At 42.2% G+C, this 19,325-nt stretch overlaps 3 protein-coding genes across 5 annotated transcripts; all 3 read left to right on the forward strand.

Annotated features, from left to right (window-relative positions):
* Positions 1 to 7,730: 7,730 nt before the first annotated feature.
* Positions 7,731 to 9,765, forward strand: LOC133915999 (uncharacterized). The gene is made up of 2 exons (XM_062359457.1): positions 7,731 to 8,475; positions 9,501 to 9,765. Exons 1-2 carry the CDS (start codon positions 7,892 to 7,894, stop codon positions 9,601 to 9,603), a joined length of 687 nt encoding a protein of 228 aa, XP_062215441.1. The 5' UTR covers positions 7,731 to 7,891; the 3' UTR covers positions 9,604 to 9,765.
* A 289-nt stretch (positions 9,766 to 10,054) lies between these two features.
* Positions 10,055 to 11,967, forward strand: LOC133916000 (copper-transporting ATPase PAA1, chloroplastic-like). 2 transcript variants are annotated; one of them, XM_062359459.1, is made up of 4 exons: positions 10,055 to 10,542; positions 10,638 to 10,691; positions 11,336 to 11,435; positions 11,709 to 11,967. In XM_062359459.1, the coding sequence occupies exons 1-4, from the start codon at positions 10,189 to 10,191 to the stop codon at positions 11,750 to 11,752; spliced, it is 552 nt and encodes a 183-aa protein (XP_062215443.1). In that variant the 5' UTR covers positions 10,055 to 10,188; the 3' UTR covers positions 11,753 to 11,967. The 2 variants fall into 2 exon arrangements, with proteins under 2 accessions (XP_062215443.1, XP_062215442.1); XM_062359458.1 differs by having other exon boundaries at positions 10,083 to 10,542; positions 11,336 to 11,489.
* Positions 11,968 to 15,070: 3,103 nt separating this feature from the next.
* LOC133916001 (serine/arginine-rich splicing factor SC35-like) lies at positions 15,071 to 18,545 on the forward strand. 2 transcript variants are annotated; one of them, XM_062359461.1, is made up of 7 exons: positions 15,071 to 15,254; positions 15,337 to 15,415; positions 15,524 to 15,603; positions 15,685 to 15,751; positions 17,185 to 17,256; positions 17,933 to 18,091; positions 18,182 to 18,545. In XM_062359461.1, exons 1-7 carry the CDS (start codon positions 15,179 to 15,181, stop codon positions 18,312 to 18,314), a joined length of 666 nt encoding a protein of 221 aa, XP_062215445.1. In that variant the 5' UTR covers positions 15,071 to 15,178; the 3' UTR covers positions 18,315 to 18,545. The 2 variants fall into 2 exon arrangements, with proteins under 2 accessions (XP_062215445.1, XP_062215444.1); XM_062359460.1 differs by having other exon boundaries at positions 15,073 to 15,254; positions 18,164 to 18,545.
* Positions 18,546 to 19,325: the final 780 nt, after the last annotated feature.

Raw genomic sequence — 19,325 nt, forward strand, 5'->3', positions numbered from 1 at the left:
GGAAGCGAAGCCCCACTCGGAAGTAGTCCACGAAAACAATGGCTTCGTCATCTCCAGGCTCCGTAGTCTCTTGGCCTTTTGGGAGTCTAACCTTCGAAACATCACTAATCAAACCCTTTTTAATTAGTCCAACTAGGACTTCTTAGTCAACTTTAGATTTTCCAATCCAGTACGTCTTCGGGAGGTTTGTTTTGCCTCTCGGAGACATGGAGTCTCACTAGGCTTCGAAAGGAGATGTGGGTGCGGGAGTCTTCATACGAGAGCTAGAGCTTCAGCAAATTCAAGCGGTAAAGATTGAGGTGCCAGGTAGAGCGTATTTATAGCAGTAAAAAGTAAGGCTAACGACAGATATAACGAGGCACGTTGGAATGAACCGTTGCCATAAAAGATGGTTGAGCATGTGACAAAGGCATTTAGAGCTCTTGAACCCTAACCGTTGTGTGGGGGCAGAATGGTCATAAAAAATGTTTGAACAACCGAAGGGGGCTGTCTGCTAAAAGGTAAAATGAGTCCCCAAGGGTCTTCAACGGGCCTAATGGGACGGCGTTCGGTCATACCATTTTATTCACAGGTTCAACCCATTGAAGGTGAACTTTACCTGTAGGGGGCTACTGTTAGGGAATGGTCTCGCGTGCTCCTTCGAATGGTGAGTTGAAGACCAATGGTGGCCGTTTATTGACGAATAATGCAGTTGTGTTTCAGGAAGCGCTGGCGGAGCCTCCGGTAGGCCTTCGGACGGAGACTGAAGGTCAACTCGTGACACCGAGTATCATCACAGGAGAAGCCTTTGGCGGGCCTTCGAACGGGGACCGAAGGTTGACTCGCGACGCAGCGTCAAAGCCAGTCGAAGGTGCATCGAAGGCCCCCGTATGTGATTGACCTTCGGGGGGCTTAGGCGAAGGCGTGGGGTCCGTCGAAGCCCGCGTAGTGGTGTAGGGTATAGTTGTAAATATACTAATGTGTTTGGGATTGTACCAAAATGCCCCTGAATATGTCGGGAATGTAGCAATTAGGGGGCAATGCTGTAAATTATTGCGTGGAGTGGTTGAGTATGGGCTATAAATAGGTCGGCACTATAACTGAAGGGACACACTGATAAGACTAGATAACTACCCATAAACAAGTGTCATGTTACGAAGCCTTCGTCTCTCCCTCTTAGCTGAAGATCTCCTCTGTTGTTCGGTAACTTGGTTGCCAACAGAGACCTATAAGTACAACTTATATGCTCCATTTGTGAAGTAGTCTATCGGCAACCAAGTATTATTTATAACTTTAAATAAAATTTGTTTGCATAAAACTTATAATTTAAGGCATAGTCTATTGTCCAAATTGTGAATGAGTGTAGCCTCAAGCTCTAGGTGGATGTTCAACCCTAACAGGTCTCCATCAAAACACCAGATATCAAATAGTACAAGGAACATGTATATCTATGTGGGAATTTGAGATCTGGTGTGAGATTGTTAGAAATTGTGGGCTTTAACCCATTATTTGAATATTTCCTAATGTGAAAGAATGTTGTAGTTCTTTAGTCCCATCTTGCTAGGAAAGATAGAGCGATACCAACTAAAAAAGGGGTTCTCTCCTTCACCTCTTAGCTCATGAGGACTAGAAGAATACACGTGTGCACTCGCTCACCTTGTCGGGCCAGGCCGAGGCAAAGGTTGTTAGCACATGACACCTATGGGAATGGTCTGCCAAAATCAGGGTCTGGTAGCTTACGTAGGTGCGACCTTCTTTTGCAATAGCTTGCGCAGGTACAGCCTTCTTTTATAGTAACTTGCACAGGCGCAGCATTCATCATCATCTGTTGCATTGTCATTATGGAGCCTCTACGTCGTTCTCTTTCGATGGATACATTCACTTGATTTCACAATTGTACTCTATCATTGAGTATATTAGATACAGTCTAGGATATACTCTGCAACCTGATTAAACTGTTTTATCAGTTTGTATTCATAATTTATCTAGGGATGAAACTAAATCTAAAAGTGCCCTTTTATCCAACATAAAGTAGACTATTTTGAAAGTTAGGGTGGTAAGGTAAAGTAGACGGTTTCATAGTTCATGGTGCAAAATAGACAGACATGAAAGTTTTAGGGTGTAATTTGAACTTTCTTCTTTAAGAATCTTTCGTTCTAATGGGTAGGATGCACAGACAGATATGAAAGTTTTAGGGTGTAATTTGAACTTTCTTCTTTAAGAATCTTTCGTTCTAATGGGTAGGATGATTAGTAACGATGGAAAAATATATAAGTGCATAGAATGCACACGTATATCTCATAATCAGTGACTCAGTGTGATTATCTTTTGGTCCCCTTTCTCTATAAACCACCAACCACCCTAAAAAAACAATTAAACTGTGACAAATTCTTTTGCGCATTGGGAGGTCGGGTCATCTTTAGTCATTGTTTTATGCCAGTTATGCCAGCATGATTTGTAAGGGTCAAAAGCAACAATGAAATGCCCCGAATTCTGCCTTGGCTCCTAGTGCACATTTTTAATGAACAATAATTGAATGGCTAAGAAAAAAAATATATTAAGGCCCTTGTTGTGTACTAATGTCTAGGATATATTTATAGTATAATTCATAAGGTTTGACCGACATCAGAAAGATTCACTTGGACGCTTCTAAATAAGTGAATTATTATCTTGTGAGAACATCAGCAATATAATGTGAGTTTTGCAGCAACTGCATAAAACCAGTCCATGAGATGGAAAAGTTGACGCACGTGGCATAAAACCAGTCCATGCTACCCTTTTTAATTAAGAGACAGCGTTTATGATTAGTTTATGGCAATAGAAACAACCGTTTATAGCTATTGGGCTCGTTTGTTTCGACTAAATTAAAGTTCCATGTGCACCACATGTTATTGTTCTTTCTTTTTGTGTGTGTGAGAGGGGACTGGGGACAAGTTATTGTTCTGTACCAAGCAGAACGGACAATCTTTTTCAGTTTAATTCTTCTCCTATTCAAGAATGTAAGACATATTTATTTTAAAAAGTCATCAAAAGTAAAATTTGATCGATAGTTTCTCTTATAATATGGGTCGTGCTTACTAGAACGGCCCGAGGCACGAAACTGTAGGCACGGTCCAGGCACGACCCGGCTCAGGCACGAGTGGAACAGGAGGCACGGCCCGGGAACGTGGCGGCCCATCACGGCATGGCCGGCCCATCACGGCACGGCCCACCGTGCCGGCTCGGCACGCGGCGGCCCACGGCACGGCCGGGCCGGCACGGCACGGCCCACCGCGGGGGGCACGGCCCGGCCGGCACGTGGGGGCACGATGGGCCGGTGGGGGCACGCGCCGATATTTTTGAATTTTATAGCCATTTTGTGACCGTTTGAGCTCCAAAAAATTCGAAAAAAATTACAAAAATCACAATTTTTCATCTATAAATAGAAGATCACCTTACCCTTCCATTCCATACCAGCAACACCATTTTCTCTCTTGTTTCCTCCTCTCATTCTTGTCTCAAAGTTCCTGAGAATTAGCGATAATTTGGCAAAATTAGTTTGAATTGTTGCAAAAAAAATTCAAGCAATTCGAAAATCGTCATCCTGCTGACTTGCTATCTTGAAGTTGAAGAAATCTTGGTGATTTTTTTGCATCGTTGTTGAGTCTTATTTTATTATTAGTTTTATTACTTGATTATTTCTAACTCTGAATATTTGCAATTTTTGTAGTGTCATTCGACATTGATCATGGATGCCGGTGATCATGATACATTCATAGATCATGATTTTTCTCTCCAAGGACTCACAGGGGACTACAGCCCCTTTATACCAGTGCTGCAGGTGATGATGGACCCGACGGTGAACCTCCGGTTGGTTCACATCCAGATCCAGGTAATGCAGCAGCAGTTCCATCGTCAGGCTCTACAAGTACGCACACATTAGCAAGCAGCGGGTCTAAAAGATCAAAAGCCGGTACTTCCGAAGTTTGTCAAGACTTTGAAAGGATCTACAAAGAGGAAGATGGGGTAAGTGTCAGGTATGCTAGGTGTTATATTTGTAAAAATAAATTATCTGCAAAGCCCTCGGGTGGAACGGGGCACTTGAAGAGGCACGCCACAAGTTGCAAGCGAAAGAGTGGAGCAGCCATGAAGCAGATGGTGTTGCAGTACAACCCCGACGGCTCTGTTCATCATTGGGAGTACGACTCTGCCAATGCTCGAAAAGAGCTATGTCGCTTCATTGTAAGAGTGGATCTACCACTCAATATCGGTGAGTCTGCTGCATTTGAAGATTACATTAAGCAAGCTCATAATCCTAGGTTCACGTATGTTTCTAGACAGACAACTAGTAGGGATATGGTAAAATACTACAATGCGTGTCGTAGCAAACTTAAAGAAATGTTGCAAACATGTACATTTTCAATTGCTTTGACCTCGGACATATGGGCAGGTAGGGCTAGAGAGGATTATCTTAGTGTGGTTGCTCATTTTGTTAATAATGATTGGGAATTAGAAAAGAGAATAATAGGTTTTTATTTGATTGACAACGCGCATACCGGTGAAAATATTGCTGAAAAAATATCTCAAGTAGTTGCAGACTTTGGCCTCACGAATAAAATATTTTCTATCACTTTAGATAATACCGGTGCAAATTCTAGAGCAATGGATATTCTTACTCCGTTGTTTAGTACTTATGCTGAATCTTTCTTGTTACATCAACGTTGTGCTTGTCATATTATCAATCTTATAGTAAAATCCGGTTTGAAGAGGTTGTCGCGATACTTAGAAGATTTTTGTACTGCAATATCTTTTGTGAACTCCTCTAACCAACGAATTGAAGCATATAAACAGTATTGTGTTGCAATGGGTGTGCGTTCACGTAAATTTGCTCTGGACATACCGGTGAGATGGAACTCTACTTTCTTGATGCTTAAAAATATTATACCATATAAGAGCACATTTGGTGTGTTTATTCATACACATTACCATCAGCATGGGGGTCAAACTTTACTCACAAAAGCGCATTGGTATGTTGCTGAAAGAATACTGGAGTTTCTTGAATTTTTTTATGATTCAACTGTGAGTTTATCAGAAGTTTATTATCCAACATCTTGTTTAGTAGTGCATAATATTGTTGAAATTGCTACTCATTTAAACAACTATGAAAATGATAATCTTCTAAGAGATTGTGTAGTTCCTATGAAATCTAAATTCTTAAAGTATTGGAAAGAAATTCCTTTGTTATACGCCTTTGCCTTTATTTTAGATCCTAGAGCTAAAATTGCAACTTTCTGTAGAGTTCTCGCAATTCTAGGTGATGCTCTTGGCCATGATTATTCTAATTATTATACTAATGTTCGTTCTAAGTTATTCAAAGTTTATAGTAAATATGAAACAAAGTATGGCGGAGTTCGCCTGCAACGACCTTCACTAGCACCCACAACAAGTAAGAAGACGACAACGTGGGGGAAAATATTTGGTGCAGGTTCTTCATCAAGAAGTTCAGACTCTTCGTTACGATCGTCTACGGGCACCGGAATTTCAACATCCGGAGGGGAGCTAACTACCTTCATCGACAGTGACGTTATCAGCCACGAACAAGAAAACTTCAACATACTGCAATGGTGGCATGAGCACAAGACGAATTATCCAGTTCTTTCACTGTTAGCGCGAGATTTGTTAACAGTTCTTGTATCTACAGTTTCTTCTGAGGCTGCCTTCAGTCTTACAGGAAGGATTATCGAAGAGAGAAGAACAAATCTGTCAAGTGAGATGGTTGAAATACTCACCATAGTAAAGGATTGGGAACAAGCTGAAGCACGAATGCAACACACTGCAGAAAATACTGAGCTTGAAGAATCATTCCAAAATTTGTATCTAGATGCTGATGAGAACGTGTAATTTCAAATTTTCTGAGCTAGGTTGTACTCTTTTTTCCTTTGCTAGAAAGGTTTTTAATGAGACAACCTATCAATAAAGCTCATTTTTAGAATTAATCATGTGTCCCTATTATTTCTAAGTTTTTTTTATTTTATTCATGTTTTTTGTTTATTTTTTTAAAATACCCCCCGCGGCCCCACCCCCACCTACCTCTCCTCTCATCGTGGCCTATAAATACCATCTACTCTATCTCAAACTCCATGTAGTCTCATCGCCCACCCTGCCCACCCATCTTTCTTTTCCTATTTGCTAGCCAAGTAGCCAGTAGTCACTTCACATCAAGAAACCAATTCCATATTTCAATTCATGGATCAAGACGCCGAGAACTCGCGTGCATGGTCATGGGTGTGGCAACATTTTGAAAAGGTCTTCAGAGAAATTAACGGGAAACAGGTAAGATTTGCTAAGTGTAATATATGCAGCAAAGAAATAGGTGCCAGATCTCCAAATGGAACGGGACACTTGAGGAAGCATATTAAAAATTGCAAGCAAAATTCTGGGGTTTCTAATGAAATCATGTAATTTTTGGAGCATAATCATAGGTTGTACTCTTTTTTCCTTCTAGTAGAAAGGTTTTTAATGAGGCAACCAATCAAAAAAGATGTTATGTATTTATTTTCTATATTTTTATTTTTTTTGGATTTTTTTAGCTATTATTTTTTATTTTTTCCTATTTTTTTAGTGCTGACGAGCCCAACGTGCCTCCACCGTGCCGGCCGAGCCCGTTGTGCCTTCCTGTGTCGACCTGGCCCGTCGTGCCTCCACCGTACCGGTCAGGCCTGTCGTGCCAAACGGGCCTGTCGTGTCTCCACCGTGCCGAACGGGCCCATCGTGCCGGCCGGGTCCATCGTGCCGACCGTGCCGTGGGCCGGCCCGGCACGGCACTGTGACAGTTGAGCCGTGCCGTGGGCCGACAGCTCGGCATGCGGGCCGGCACGGCACGGCCCGTAACAGTAAATGGGCCAATCGGACCATGCCGATTTCGGGTCGTGCCGAGTTGGGCCCATGCCGGGCCAGCCCGATTGGCCCATTTGATCATCTTTAGTCAATTGCTATAAAATTAACATCATATTAAAAGTACTTTAAAATACAAATTTTGTAGAAATAATTTTTTTACTAAACATACATATAATTTGACTAATTATCGGTTAAAACTTATAAAGTTTGGTTTTCTTCAAAACAAAATATGACTTGCATTTTTAACCGGAGTGAGTATCTAACATGTTGGATCAGTTTGTTTGTTAGACAATATTTTGATGCACATCCATATTAAATTATTATGTATACTCTCTCTGTTCTAAGTTCATGCTATCAGTGTATTGATAAAAGCATACAATATCCATTTTCTATAATAACTTTTCGAGTTGTATGCTAATAAAAACTTTGTAAACGTACGATCATGCGAAATACTTTTTGACAACAAATTTATCGGCACAAATTTCATGCAAAAATTATAAATATATTTACAAATGTTGATGGTCAAACTTTTAAAGTAATCAAGAAAGTAACGAATAGTAATGACTAAGCACAATGCTTGCTAGGGACGGGTGCCTTAGCTCCAAAGAAAATTCCCTTCTATACTACAACGATTTATTCCAGACTAGCTGTCACGGGAAAATTGGAACATAATATTTGTTTTTCCAGTGTAGTATAGACTCATAGGTCGGACTTTTTTTTTTTGCGCAACTGGACTGTTGAAAAGAAACTTTGATGAAATGAAGTCAAGCAAAAAAAGATTATGCTAATTTTCGAGCGTGTGCGCACCTTTATTTTCAGAAAAAAGTTGTCCGAACGGTTTCCTGCTTTCCATTTCTAGTTATTGGGTCTGACTGGGCTTTTTGGCGGCCCGCTCCACCGATCCACCACCCGAAAGTCGTCCGTCGACCTGGAGGCGAACCAACCTGAAATCCCCCTCCTCTCCACCGATCCGCCGCCGCTCGCCTAAACCCTCCGCCGCCGCGCCCCGACGACCCCTCGCCGCCGCCCGGAAGCCATGGGGAGCCGGCTGGGCCGCCGCGTGATCCACTTTGCGCACCTCCCGCTCAAGCTCATGCTGCCCCCCGCCCCGCTCTCCTCCGTGCAGGAGTTCGCCGTCCGGACCGTCCCCTCCGCCTCCAAGGTCGACATCCGCCGCTGCCTCGAGTCCGTCTACGGCTTCTCCGTCGCCGACGTCCGCACCCTCAACATGGAGGGCAAGAAGCTCCGCAGGGGCCCCTTCCTTGCCGCCAAGCCCGATTACAAGAAGGCATACATCACGCTCCACGCCCCGCTCCCGGTCTCCCCCGACCTCTTCCCAATCGGGGCCATCCTCGGGGAGCGGGAGCGGAAGGCCAGCGCCGCCGCTGCCAGGAGGAAGGCGGTGGAGGGCGCCGAGGTAGAGGGGGAAGGGAAGGGGAAGCACTGGATGGAGGACGAGATGGAGGGGTTCTCCAGGGCCGGGTGCGGGAAGGTCGTGTACGGGAACCCCGGGAGGCTGAGGAGGAAGAGGAGGGGAGGCGCCAAGGTGAAGGAGGACGCTGGGGAGGAGGGGGAAAAGTTCCCCTGGAGTGGGATGCGGCTGGCTACCGAGAAACCTAGGTGAGGATCTCTGTATCTCTGTCATAAAAAAGATGTTTGTGTACCTAGAAATCTATAATCTTGAAAATGATGGATGCGTAGGACAATGTAGAAATTGTGTTATTCGTCACTCATATTCGATGCACCCGTGGAAATAGTCAAGTGCATGCAATCACCATTCTTGCTTGGAGTGGAGATAAAATGGGTGTATTTTGCTGAAGAAATGCTATTAAGCAGACATTGCTGTTGCAGCTTGCATTATTTTGTTTTGCAAGGCTCTTCAGTGGTGAAGGAGAAATAAGTTTTAGCCATCTCGTTGATTGTTGTGATCATACTCTTTGAGCTTAGAGTTTTTTCTGCTGCGGCTTGCCACAATCGCATACCACATGAAGATGAAATAGGAGGATAAAAGATGGTTTGATTGTAACTTGTAGATTGCTTAATAACTATTGTTAGCCTTTGGCATGTAGTAAAGTAATCAAAGAAGCAACCCTCCCAACTCTCTTGGAGTAAAATTGTATAGGTTCCATGTCAACTTACCACATTTGAAGTGTGTGCCTGATCTGTGATCACTACTACTGAGAAAAATGCGCTGTCCAAGTCAATGAAGAAGCTGTAAGTAAAAGTTAATTGACTAGGTTACTGAGCTCATCGCTGATTGTTTTCTTTTGAATGGTTGTACCAAATGCAATGCACATCAGCATAAATAAGACCCAGGTGGTAGTGGCACCATTTTGTTGACTGGAGACCTAGGTAGAACTGCTGGCTTGCTGCAGCAGCGTCAGTCTGCTGTTGTACTCCTGATTTTGATACCTGAGGAAATAACTAGTAATGATGTTTGATACTTAGTAAGGAAACACCTTTGCCTTTTGTACTGTCGTGTTTGTGGATTTGGGTGTTATATTGGTGGAAGGGTAGGATTGCATGGTTTTTCCATGAAGTTTTGTTGATTATTATTTGCTTTCTGAATAAAAAACGATTTATATGTAGTATGTCCTGCTTATACGCTATGTTCTGATTCATGTTCATGGTACTACTTTTATTAGGAGGGTGAGACACTCTCCCCCGAAGAAGAGGGGCATAGCCTTGAAGCTGAAATCACGGAAGGTGTCTCTGCAGCTCCGCTCAAAAAAGAAGCTGGAAGCTTGATAGTAGTGTACTTGAGAGTTGCTGCGCCGCAACCATGAAGCAGGATGCAAACCGTGGATCCACGACAGATTCGTCTCATTTTTAGACTACCGAATAAACACCAATGCTCAAGAATGTGTGAGGACTTTGTGCCTTTGATATGAAATCGAGTTGGAATTTAAATGGCTATCCCAGGCACGTTTTGCCGAAGATCGAGACCAGTAAGGGTGCCGTTCCTGCCCCGCCGAGCTGTAGCCCTTCCGATCAACTTGGTTTTGATATTTGTCTGTGTCATCTACTGTCGACTAGAGGGAGATACTGTACACCTCTTCTCTCGTTTGCTGTCGCTATTCTTTTTTTATCTGTCTGCATGAAATTCTATGAATTGCTGTCGAGCATTTTTGCAAGGCTCGTGTACCCGTTTCGCTTTTGCTCGCATTATACTCTTCTGCCTTTGTTGAGGTGAGAAACGGAGCTGCGCAGCTTTGAGTCTCAATTCATCCATGGCTCGTGACACGTGGGAAGCTTGGATGGCAGGAGCACGAGGACCACGTCCCACGACGTAGTGTTGCCACGTCGTCACGCGAGCGCAGACCAAAGCATCGAATGGATATAACGAACGAACGAACGACTGCCGCGAAGAAAGATTACCAAGCTCTCGCGATGGAGGTAGCGCCCGCGGCAACTACAAGGGTGCCCCTCCCTCTCCCCGCCGCCGGGAAGCGCCTCCTCCTCGCCCTGGCGCCCCGCGGCGGGTTCGCCTCCATCTCCGTGGCGTCCTCGTTCGGCGGAGGAGGAGGCGGCGGCGGGGGCCGCTTCTCTGCAGGCGGCGGCGGGGGAGGCGGGGACGACTCCGGTGCCGGCGCTGCAGCGGCCGCCGCCACGGCTGCGGCGGCTCTGGGTGAGGCCGAGCCGGCGGGGGCGGACAGCGACCCCGACGCCATCGTGCTCCATGTGGAGGTAAGGCTCGGCCAGGCGCTAGTGCTTGCTGCGACGATTTGGTTCCGATGGCTACGTCCGTTATGAATCCTGCTGCCTATCTTGTTCGCGTGCAGGGGATGTCGTGCGATGGATGCGCTGCCAAAGTCAAACGGATTCTGGAGAGCCAGGTCCGTAAGAGCAGTACAAGCCTTGCATCTTGAATTCATTTGGTTATCTTGTCAGCCAATTCCGCTTCATTTTTCTCTTGTCAGAGCAGGCACTGTGCATCTTCCTTTTCTCTTGCACTGTTCTTGTCAGTTGTTCGGTGTACAGTATTTTTACTGTATAGTGCCCAAACTGTTGCCTATTGTTTGTGCTCTTAGTACCTGTTGATATCGCGCGGATTATGGATGTTATAACGGATAGCTTGGGGAAATTGCTTTTGTATGCTACTTACTTAGCTGCGTTTTGAAGATTTGCTGTCATAGCCCATATATTATTGACACAGGTAGCCTTACATGTCGGTGAGAGAGAGGGTGATATTTTGTTGAAACACAACTAAATTAATGGTAACTGGACAAATCCCCCGAATTGATACATGCAAAGCTTTATGGTTCCTGTAAAGGAATATGCGCTGCATGATGGAGCTGTAATCAGCACATATATACCCGGTTGCAGCTGCATGCTTGTTTCAATCTATGTAATTCGTCAACTCTGCTTTGTACTTCGCAACCATTTTGTCGATGCTTACTTTTGTAGGCTACTGCTGTGGCATCTCCAGTTAGGCGATTACCATTGCTTGCAATTCGAATTCAGTTACCTACTTTTGCAGCCTGAGGTTACTGCAGCCATGGTTCACTTCGAAAAGGCGATTGCACTTGTGTGGACAGCACCTGAAGCAAAGGCAACGGAAGATTGGCAGAAGCAACTGGGTGAGAAACTTGCAAATCACCTGACCTCCTGCGGATTTCAATCTCATCTGCAAGGTGAACAGATACCTTATTATCTTTCGATCCAGCCACACAAATCGTATTTAAGTTCATGCAGAGTTCTGGTGCCACACGTAATTGCTTTAACGCCGCTCTACAGCTGTTTTGAATGTTTACATTACTCTCTTCTCAGCATATTCTAAGCAAAAGAAATAGTATGTTCTTGTCAACTGAAGCATGTCGTCTTTCTTGTTTCTTCCCTATTGGTCTTTGCAGATGAAGGAGAAGCCACAAAAGCTGATTCTTCTCCACAACAATGAGTCAATGATTGCCCCTGAAGTTTTACCATCAGAGGGTCCTTGAATGAAGAGTTAGGACAGCTCCTACTATTGTCGAAGTTGTATATGCGGCTCTACAAAATACATTTTGATTGAGAGTTATGTAGTTCTGAATTATATCATTATGCATGTACTCGCTGTAAAAGCTACCAGAGGATTCCTCGATCCTGAAATAGAGGCATTTCATATTTGAAATACCGAATCGAATACAATATTAGGATTTCTGGAGATGGTTGTGATTGATAGAGTTTCTGCAAGCACCTCCTGCTTCATCAAGCAACGTGCTTGCAAAATATTTAAAAGGCATAAATTGTTGGTAATACTTGAATTATCCAAGAAAAACTAGTGGCAATGTTGTCCAAACGAAAGGAAAATGGAGTGACTGAAGTATTACCCTATAACAATGGTGTGGCAAAATCAATGACAAAAGTTGTCATCCCTGCAGTAGTAATTATAGATCATAAGCAAAATCATGTCAAATGTACTTCGGAAACTACAAGGATGTTGTGACTTGCTACTACTTCCGATAACAGAAATCTTGTAACCATGGGAACCACATGATTGAACTTTTAACATTTGACCACTGCAATCTTCTACAATATTTGGATGCAACAAGGCGTCAAATTTTTTGAAGCTCAATGGTCATGCTGCATCAATTTATATGAAAATTATAGTAAGGTTTGTACGGTGCCATTTTACCATAACAACTTCGAATAATCAAATCAACATATCAAATGAGCTTCTTGAAAATTGAAATTGAATTGTTTCAATAAGCACTGGATAACTCTGAAAATGAGCATTTATTCAGGTGAACTTGTTTAAAAATTTACTAAAGTGTTTAAATTAGTATAACAATATGAAGAGTTAGTTTCGCAAAACTACAGATAAGTTTGCAAAAACTATCACAAAACTATAGATTTAACAAGTATAATCACAAAAAATACATATTTAGTTTATCCGTGTATCACAAAACTATATATTTAAGAATATCGCAGAACTATAGATTTATAGTGTTAATGTATAGTGAAACTGGAGATCTTAGCTACTCTGTCACCAGGTTTGACTTCTGACCTAGTTAAAATCTCTAGTTTTGCGATACAATTTAAATATGTAATTTATGATAGTTTTGCAACTTACCTGCAACTTCATGAAATTTTCTTGATATAAATTAGGCTGATTCATCATAATTCATAAAAAAAATGTCTGGTGCCATTATAGACCTTTTCTAATGCCTTGTAAAATTTAATAATCAGACTTTTTTTAAAAAAACGAACCGGCAGGAGAGCTGCCCGTTGTATTAAATAGGAGAAGAAAAGTTTACAAAACCCTTAGAATAAGGGAAACAAGCAAAAAAACTGGCCAGAGAGAGCCGATCGAAAAAGGCGAAAAGACCTAATCCCCCGAAAAGAGGTGCCCTAAGCGCCGCGCTCCCGCAGATGCCCAGAAGTCTGCCGCCTCTTTGATCCTCTGGGCTAACACCTGGGTGGATTGCTCGATCTTCCTAAAAATCTGTTTGTTACGCTCTTTCCAAATTTCCCAACAACAAAGGATGATAAGGGATTTTAATCCTTTTTTAAGGTGTGTATAGGCAGGCTAGAAGAGATCTCCACTATTGAAGAGTGGACCCACAATCAGACTTGATCAGGAAGACAGCGCCGGGCTTGCTTGAATGACGACCCCGTATTTGTTGTCGTTAGTATTTATGTGATTTTGTTATATCATGGTTAGTGAAACTGTTCTACTCATGTGATATTTGCAGTCAGCTACATTTGGAGCTCATCTACCGGCTAATTCACTCAACTAGATTTTTCTTCAAAACTAACGACATTTCTTCTAGATAGATAACATTAATGTACCATAGGGATTCAACATATTAGCACCATCTTCTCCGCTTCTAAACAAGTATCTTTCATAATTTCCTGGATCGATAGAGATATCAGTTGTATTGTAGTTCATGCCATAGGGTAGAGCTGGAACTTGGGCCGTTCATGGCATGAGTTTTGGCACAGTCTAAAGCATGGCATGTTACAAAATATTTTAGATCGGGTTGGCATGGCACGAACACGAGGGTTGTGCCGTATTGGAACCTTGGCATGATATGAAAAGAGCACGATACAATATGTATGACTATTTTCTCATGTTTATTCTCTAATCTCTTGGATATAAAATATGAGACATTAAGAGATATATATGAGTATAAGAGACATAAGTGTGAGATGATAAAAGATAAATATGTAAGTATTGTCAGGCGATATGTGACATGTGTGAGCATGAGAGATACAAGTGTGAGATGATAAAAAATAAATATGTAAGCATTATCAGACGATATGGAGTATGATCATGCCTGGGCCGGCACGGCATGACACGATGGGTCAATTGTGCCTAGTGAACATGGCACGACGAGTACTAGACACAACGGGGGCTGAGCCGTGCTGGCATGACACAACCTAGGTCCCAACACTACCATAGGGAGCCATTTTATTGTCCAGAAGCTAAGAGGCAAGATGCAAGGTAAGCGCGAGTAGGAAGGAGAGGTAACAATCGGTTTTGATTGAGTGCTATTCAATAATAACAAATTACATCGTCTTACTATGGACATGTTTGGTAGAGCTTCAGCTCTAAGAATTTTAGAGTTGGTAACCTCTAACTTCAGAAATTCTTAGAATTGAAGCTGTGACCAAATTTAGAGTCTTTGGTTGAGGTATCTTGTTTTTATTTTGAACTAAAAATTTTAAATTTTATATGGATCTCGGAGCTAAAGCTCTGCCAAACATGACCTATATATAAAATTAATTTATTGTTCTTAAAAAGAAATTAATCTATTGTTCTCAAAAAGGCTTATTTGGGAAAATATATGGCTGGACACATAGCTGCTCTGACGTCATTGACATTTTTAGATCTCAAGACATGAATAAATGTAAATAAAACTAATATTATGAAAGTATTTCTAACAATGAATCTAATGTTTGATTTTTAATCTGGAATAGATGTAATCATATGGAGTGACACATTTCGCAAAATATGGTTATAATGTTATTAAACATCAAAACTGAAAAGAAATGAAGGTGTGTTTGGTTGGTTTACCCATCCCAGCTAACCTTGCAAACATCGGAGAGCGGTTTCGGCTCGTCCGAGTTGACAAAATAAACTCTGAAAAACGCATACATCAAGTCAACGAGCAAGACAATCAAACGTCCGATTTTTTGCCCAGACAAAGCAAGCAACGGCAACAGATTCAAACGCGCCCTAAAAGAATAATAGAAATTTGGAAGGCGACAACAGGCCAAATCAAATTTGGAAAGTGAAAACAGGCCGAATATTAGAAATTTTTCTGTGGCCACCTCCCCGGCTCCCGTGTGACCGCCTCCTCCTATCCCAAAACCCTAACCACCGCCGCCGTCTCCGGCGATGTCGCATTTCGGGCGCTCCGGGCCGCCGGAGATCCGCGACAGCTTCTCCCTCCTCGTCCTCAACGTCTCCTTCCGTAAGCAACCTTGCTTCCCTCCCCCTCCCGCGCGCTCCCGAACGCCGCGTTTGCTCACATCTCAGATGAACCCCTGCTGCAGGCACTACGGCTGACGACCTCTTCCCGCTCTTCGACCGCTACGGTGAGGTCGTAGACATCTACATCCCGCGCGACCGCAGGTGGACACCATTGTTACAGTGACCTCGAGTTGGGAGGCTTCGCTTTTTGAGTGTTGGAGCTTGTTTTTACTTATGGGTCGAAGCTGATGCGTGCATATGCCCGTGCAGGACTGGGGACTCGCGAGGGTTCGCGTTCGTGAGGTACAAGTACGAGGACGAGGCGCAGAAGGCAGTTGACAAGCTTGATGGTGAGTGAAGGGAAAATTTTCGTTGGATTTTGTGTTTTGAAGTTGTTTTGTGACTCTTGTTTCCTTTTCATCATGGTGCAGGGAGGATGGTTGATGGGAGGGAGATCATGGTGCAGTTTGCGAAGTATGGCCCCAATGCTGAAAAGATGTAAGTTTTTCTAACATTCTACTTCGTTGTTCATATACTCCCTCCGGTCATAAATACGTGTTTTGGATAAGATACGGTCTCCAAGACATAGCTTTGACCACTATTTTTATTAGAATATATTTATAAAATCTATTGAATTTGTAATATTATGAAAGCATTTTTTAAGACAAATCTACATGTATGATTTTAAGGTTTCCACACTAAATATTTTGAAAGCTATTGTTAGTCAAATTTTAAAAGTTTACCCGAACATTCCAAAACGACAAGTATTTATGACCGGAGGGAGTACCAATTATGGAATTACTTGTTGAATTGCATTGAGACAACTGAAGTTGAGGGATGTGCTACATGTGCTTTAGTAACAGATATTTTCAAGTAGACCGAAGAAAGAGCTTGATTAAGCTTAAGCATGTCGAGCATGTAGTTTAATATCTGCTGGATCAAGGGTTATTGATCCTTGTGCCTTAGTCATATGGATGGTTCTATAGTACAATGAGATGGTAATCCTTATGACTGCAGTTATCTGGTCGGATGTTCCGTTCTTATCTGATGATCTGTTATCATCATTTTCCACAGCCTATGTACTGTGGCCCTGTTTAGGTGAAACAAAAGGACTTCATCTGAAACTGGAATGCCCTATAATTCTGTAGTCTGGTTGAAAAGTTGGCCATCCATAGCAATATCTATAAACATGCACACCTAATTTGGCAAGATTTGATCTCATCAGCAACATGGCTGCAGGGAATTCATATGTCTAGACAAGGATGTACCCATGCGAAGACTTATGGTAGTTGGTTTGAAGAATATTTCTTTGAGCTAAAATATTGAGAACTTTTTCTTTCATAATGCTAGCTTGGGTTGTTCCATCAGTCAAAGCATCCGCAAGGCCCAGGCTGATGTATATATATTCAATGGCTGGAAATATTGTGAATTTTCTAATTTTCAATAGCTGATACAGCGTTTTCTGATGTGAATTCTTCTAAAGTTTTTGGCTGCTTCCCATTTCCATGGTTTTCATTGGTTTCTTTTTATTGGGTGGGGTCTGTGCATGTGTTGGTTGATTAACTTTTCTGAGACAGGAACTTTGACCTACTTTTGTATCTGGTGAGCAAAGTTAAGAAGCGTCATTTAAGAGTTTATGTGGTCTGAATACCAATTCAAACTACTTGTTTACGCATCAAATAGGACACCCAAAGACCATCTTACTCGGACCATTTTAATTTGTAATATATTTTTCCTTAGGAGGGCATTCCATTGTAAAGTCACATCTCACATGTTGTTCCTCTGATAAGGATGTTGTGCTTGTTATCATCTAAAATATATTGATACTCTTGTTTAACCATTGACGAAATACTTCAATATAGCTCAGAAAATGCTGAAGCACTCACAACTAATTTACATATCATGCATTACCTTCCTGTTTGCGTTTGCAGTCATAAGGGGAGGATTGTGGAAGAAATTCCGAAGCCAAGGGGTCGTTCCAGAAGCCGCAGTCCAAGACGGAGGTAAAATATGACTGGGAATCTATCTGAATCTTGTCGATGACATAGTCCTCCGTTCTCTTTTATTTGGGGATATTTAGTTGCGCATACTGAAGGAAAAGCAAGAGATGACCACATGCCCCTACCAAAGTGGTATCTTTCTACATTGCTACATTTGTTTCTCCTAAACCACCCTTATTTAATCTTAGTAATCAGTGAACAAAGAGACCAAGTCTTGTAAAATGTAGCCTACACTAAATGCGGTAGGAGCACTTTAGTGATATAGCTATGTCTCCTTGAAATCCTATAATATTAAATAAAAAGGAACACTCTTCCACCACTAAAACATGAAATAAAAATGAACAAAGTGAATAAAGGAAACACATTATCTTTGTGACCGAGGCTAGAGGATGAGTGCCTATGCAAAATGGTGATCTATAGCACTGCATTACTGTTTAATGTCAAATGGTGCCACAAAGTTGTTGATATTAATAAGCATTGCCATCAGCAAACTAGTTGGACATGTAATCATGATATCCTCATGCAAAACCTTCATATGTAGTTTTCATGAAAGTGGTGTAGTTAGAATTACAACAGATCTTAACTCTCTTTAGCTCCAATGATAACCTGGTACTATATTAACATTGTTATAGCATTTAGATGATTTATCTTTTTTAATATGTGCTTATCACTTGTGAAGGTATCGAGATGATTTTCGGGACAGAGACTATAGAAGGCGAAGCCGGAGCAGAAGTAGGGAGAGATATGAACGGGACAGCTACAAAGATGGAGATTATCGTCACGGTAGCAGGACTCGTGGTATTATCCCCGATTATGACAGAAAACATAACAGATACAGGTATGGCCATTGGAGATGTACTATCTTTCTGCTCTGTACTGTCATATTTGAATCAATTATTTTTTTTCCCAGTTCTTCAAATATTGGCAGCCGCTCACCTGTGCGGAGAAGTCCTAGCCGTAGCAGAAGCTACTCACCTCGTGAGGCGCCTTCTTCTCGTGAAGGAACTCCTAGCAGGCCCAGGGATGACCGCTCTCCACATTCTGGAAGCCCTTCAGCGTGAATATGAATATTATACAAAGCTTCAGAGCTTCTCATGGACAGATTGGGCTATCTAGACAGTTATCATTTGTAGTTCACTGCATGTTACTAAGATGACTTCTGTTTATGCTATAGGATGATGGGGCTAGAACTTCGATTGAACGGATGTGCTCCGTTTGCTTATTAAAGCTATATGACACCAATGGTGTAATGCTCAATGTCTCTGCATTCGGTTTCCCATACTGCTTCATCATGAACATCCGAGCCACTTATAGAGAACTACATACGTTTATGTTCCTTTTGATTCGCTTTATTTCCTGTATTCATGTTAAATACCATCTGTTCAATACTGGGTGCTTATTATAGTTGGTGACTTGTATATTTCTAGTTACATGGTGGAGAGAAGAGGTGCTGGTTGATAAGTGGCCAGCATGCAAGTTGACGACTTATCCTTGCGGTTGACAATGTTATTGCTGTTTGCCTTGATGATGATGATGCTGTTGGTGGTGGTGATGATGATGCTGATCATTTTGCTGCCATTGTTTGTTTGTCAAGTAAAAGGTTTGATTGGCAGATCGTTTAATCATTTTAACTACTATCAGGCAAGTAAAATATGTTTGCCCATGATTGCTTCTGCAGCGGTCTTCTTTGTTTAGTTAATGTTCTTCTTGATTCTTCCACTCCATGGTTACCTTGATGGGATCCATGGGTTTCATGCGCTGCCAAAACATTGGAAGAATCTTTTTGAACATGTTACTTTCTTTTGAACGAACATCTCACCCTTATGGTACTATGGCATTTCCAGGGATGACCACATCCAGGATATTGATGCCTTGGTGCGTAGTGTCATGACCTCAAGTATACAGTTATCTTCTGATGCTAGGCTTATCAGTGCCCTTTTCACCTTAGAGCTGTGTAGCTGACAGAATGTGCATTAGGAATACGACATGATTTTTTTTTCTGCACTCAGTATATTGAGTCATTTTGGATGCAGACAGACTTAAAACGAGCTAACCCTCCTTTTCATTTCGAA

The sequence above is a fragment of the Phragmites australis genome, chromosome 4 (assembly GCF_958298935.1).
Source record: "Phragmites australis chromosome 4, lpPhrAust1.1, whole genome shotgun sequence".
Taxonomy (NCBI): Eukaryota; Viridiplantae; Streptophyta; class Magnoliopsida; order Poales; family Poaceae; genus Phragmites; species Phragmites australis.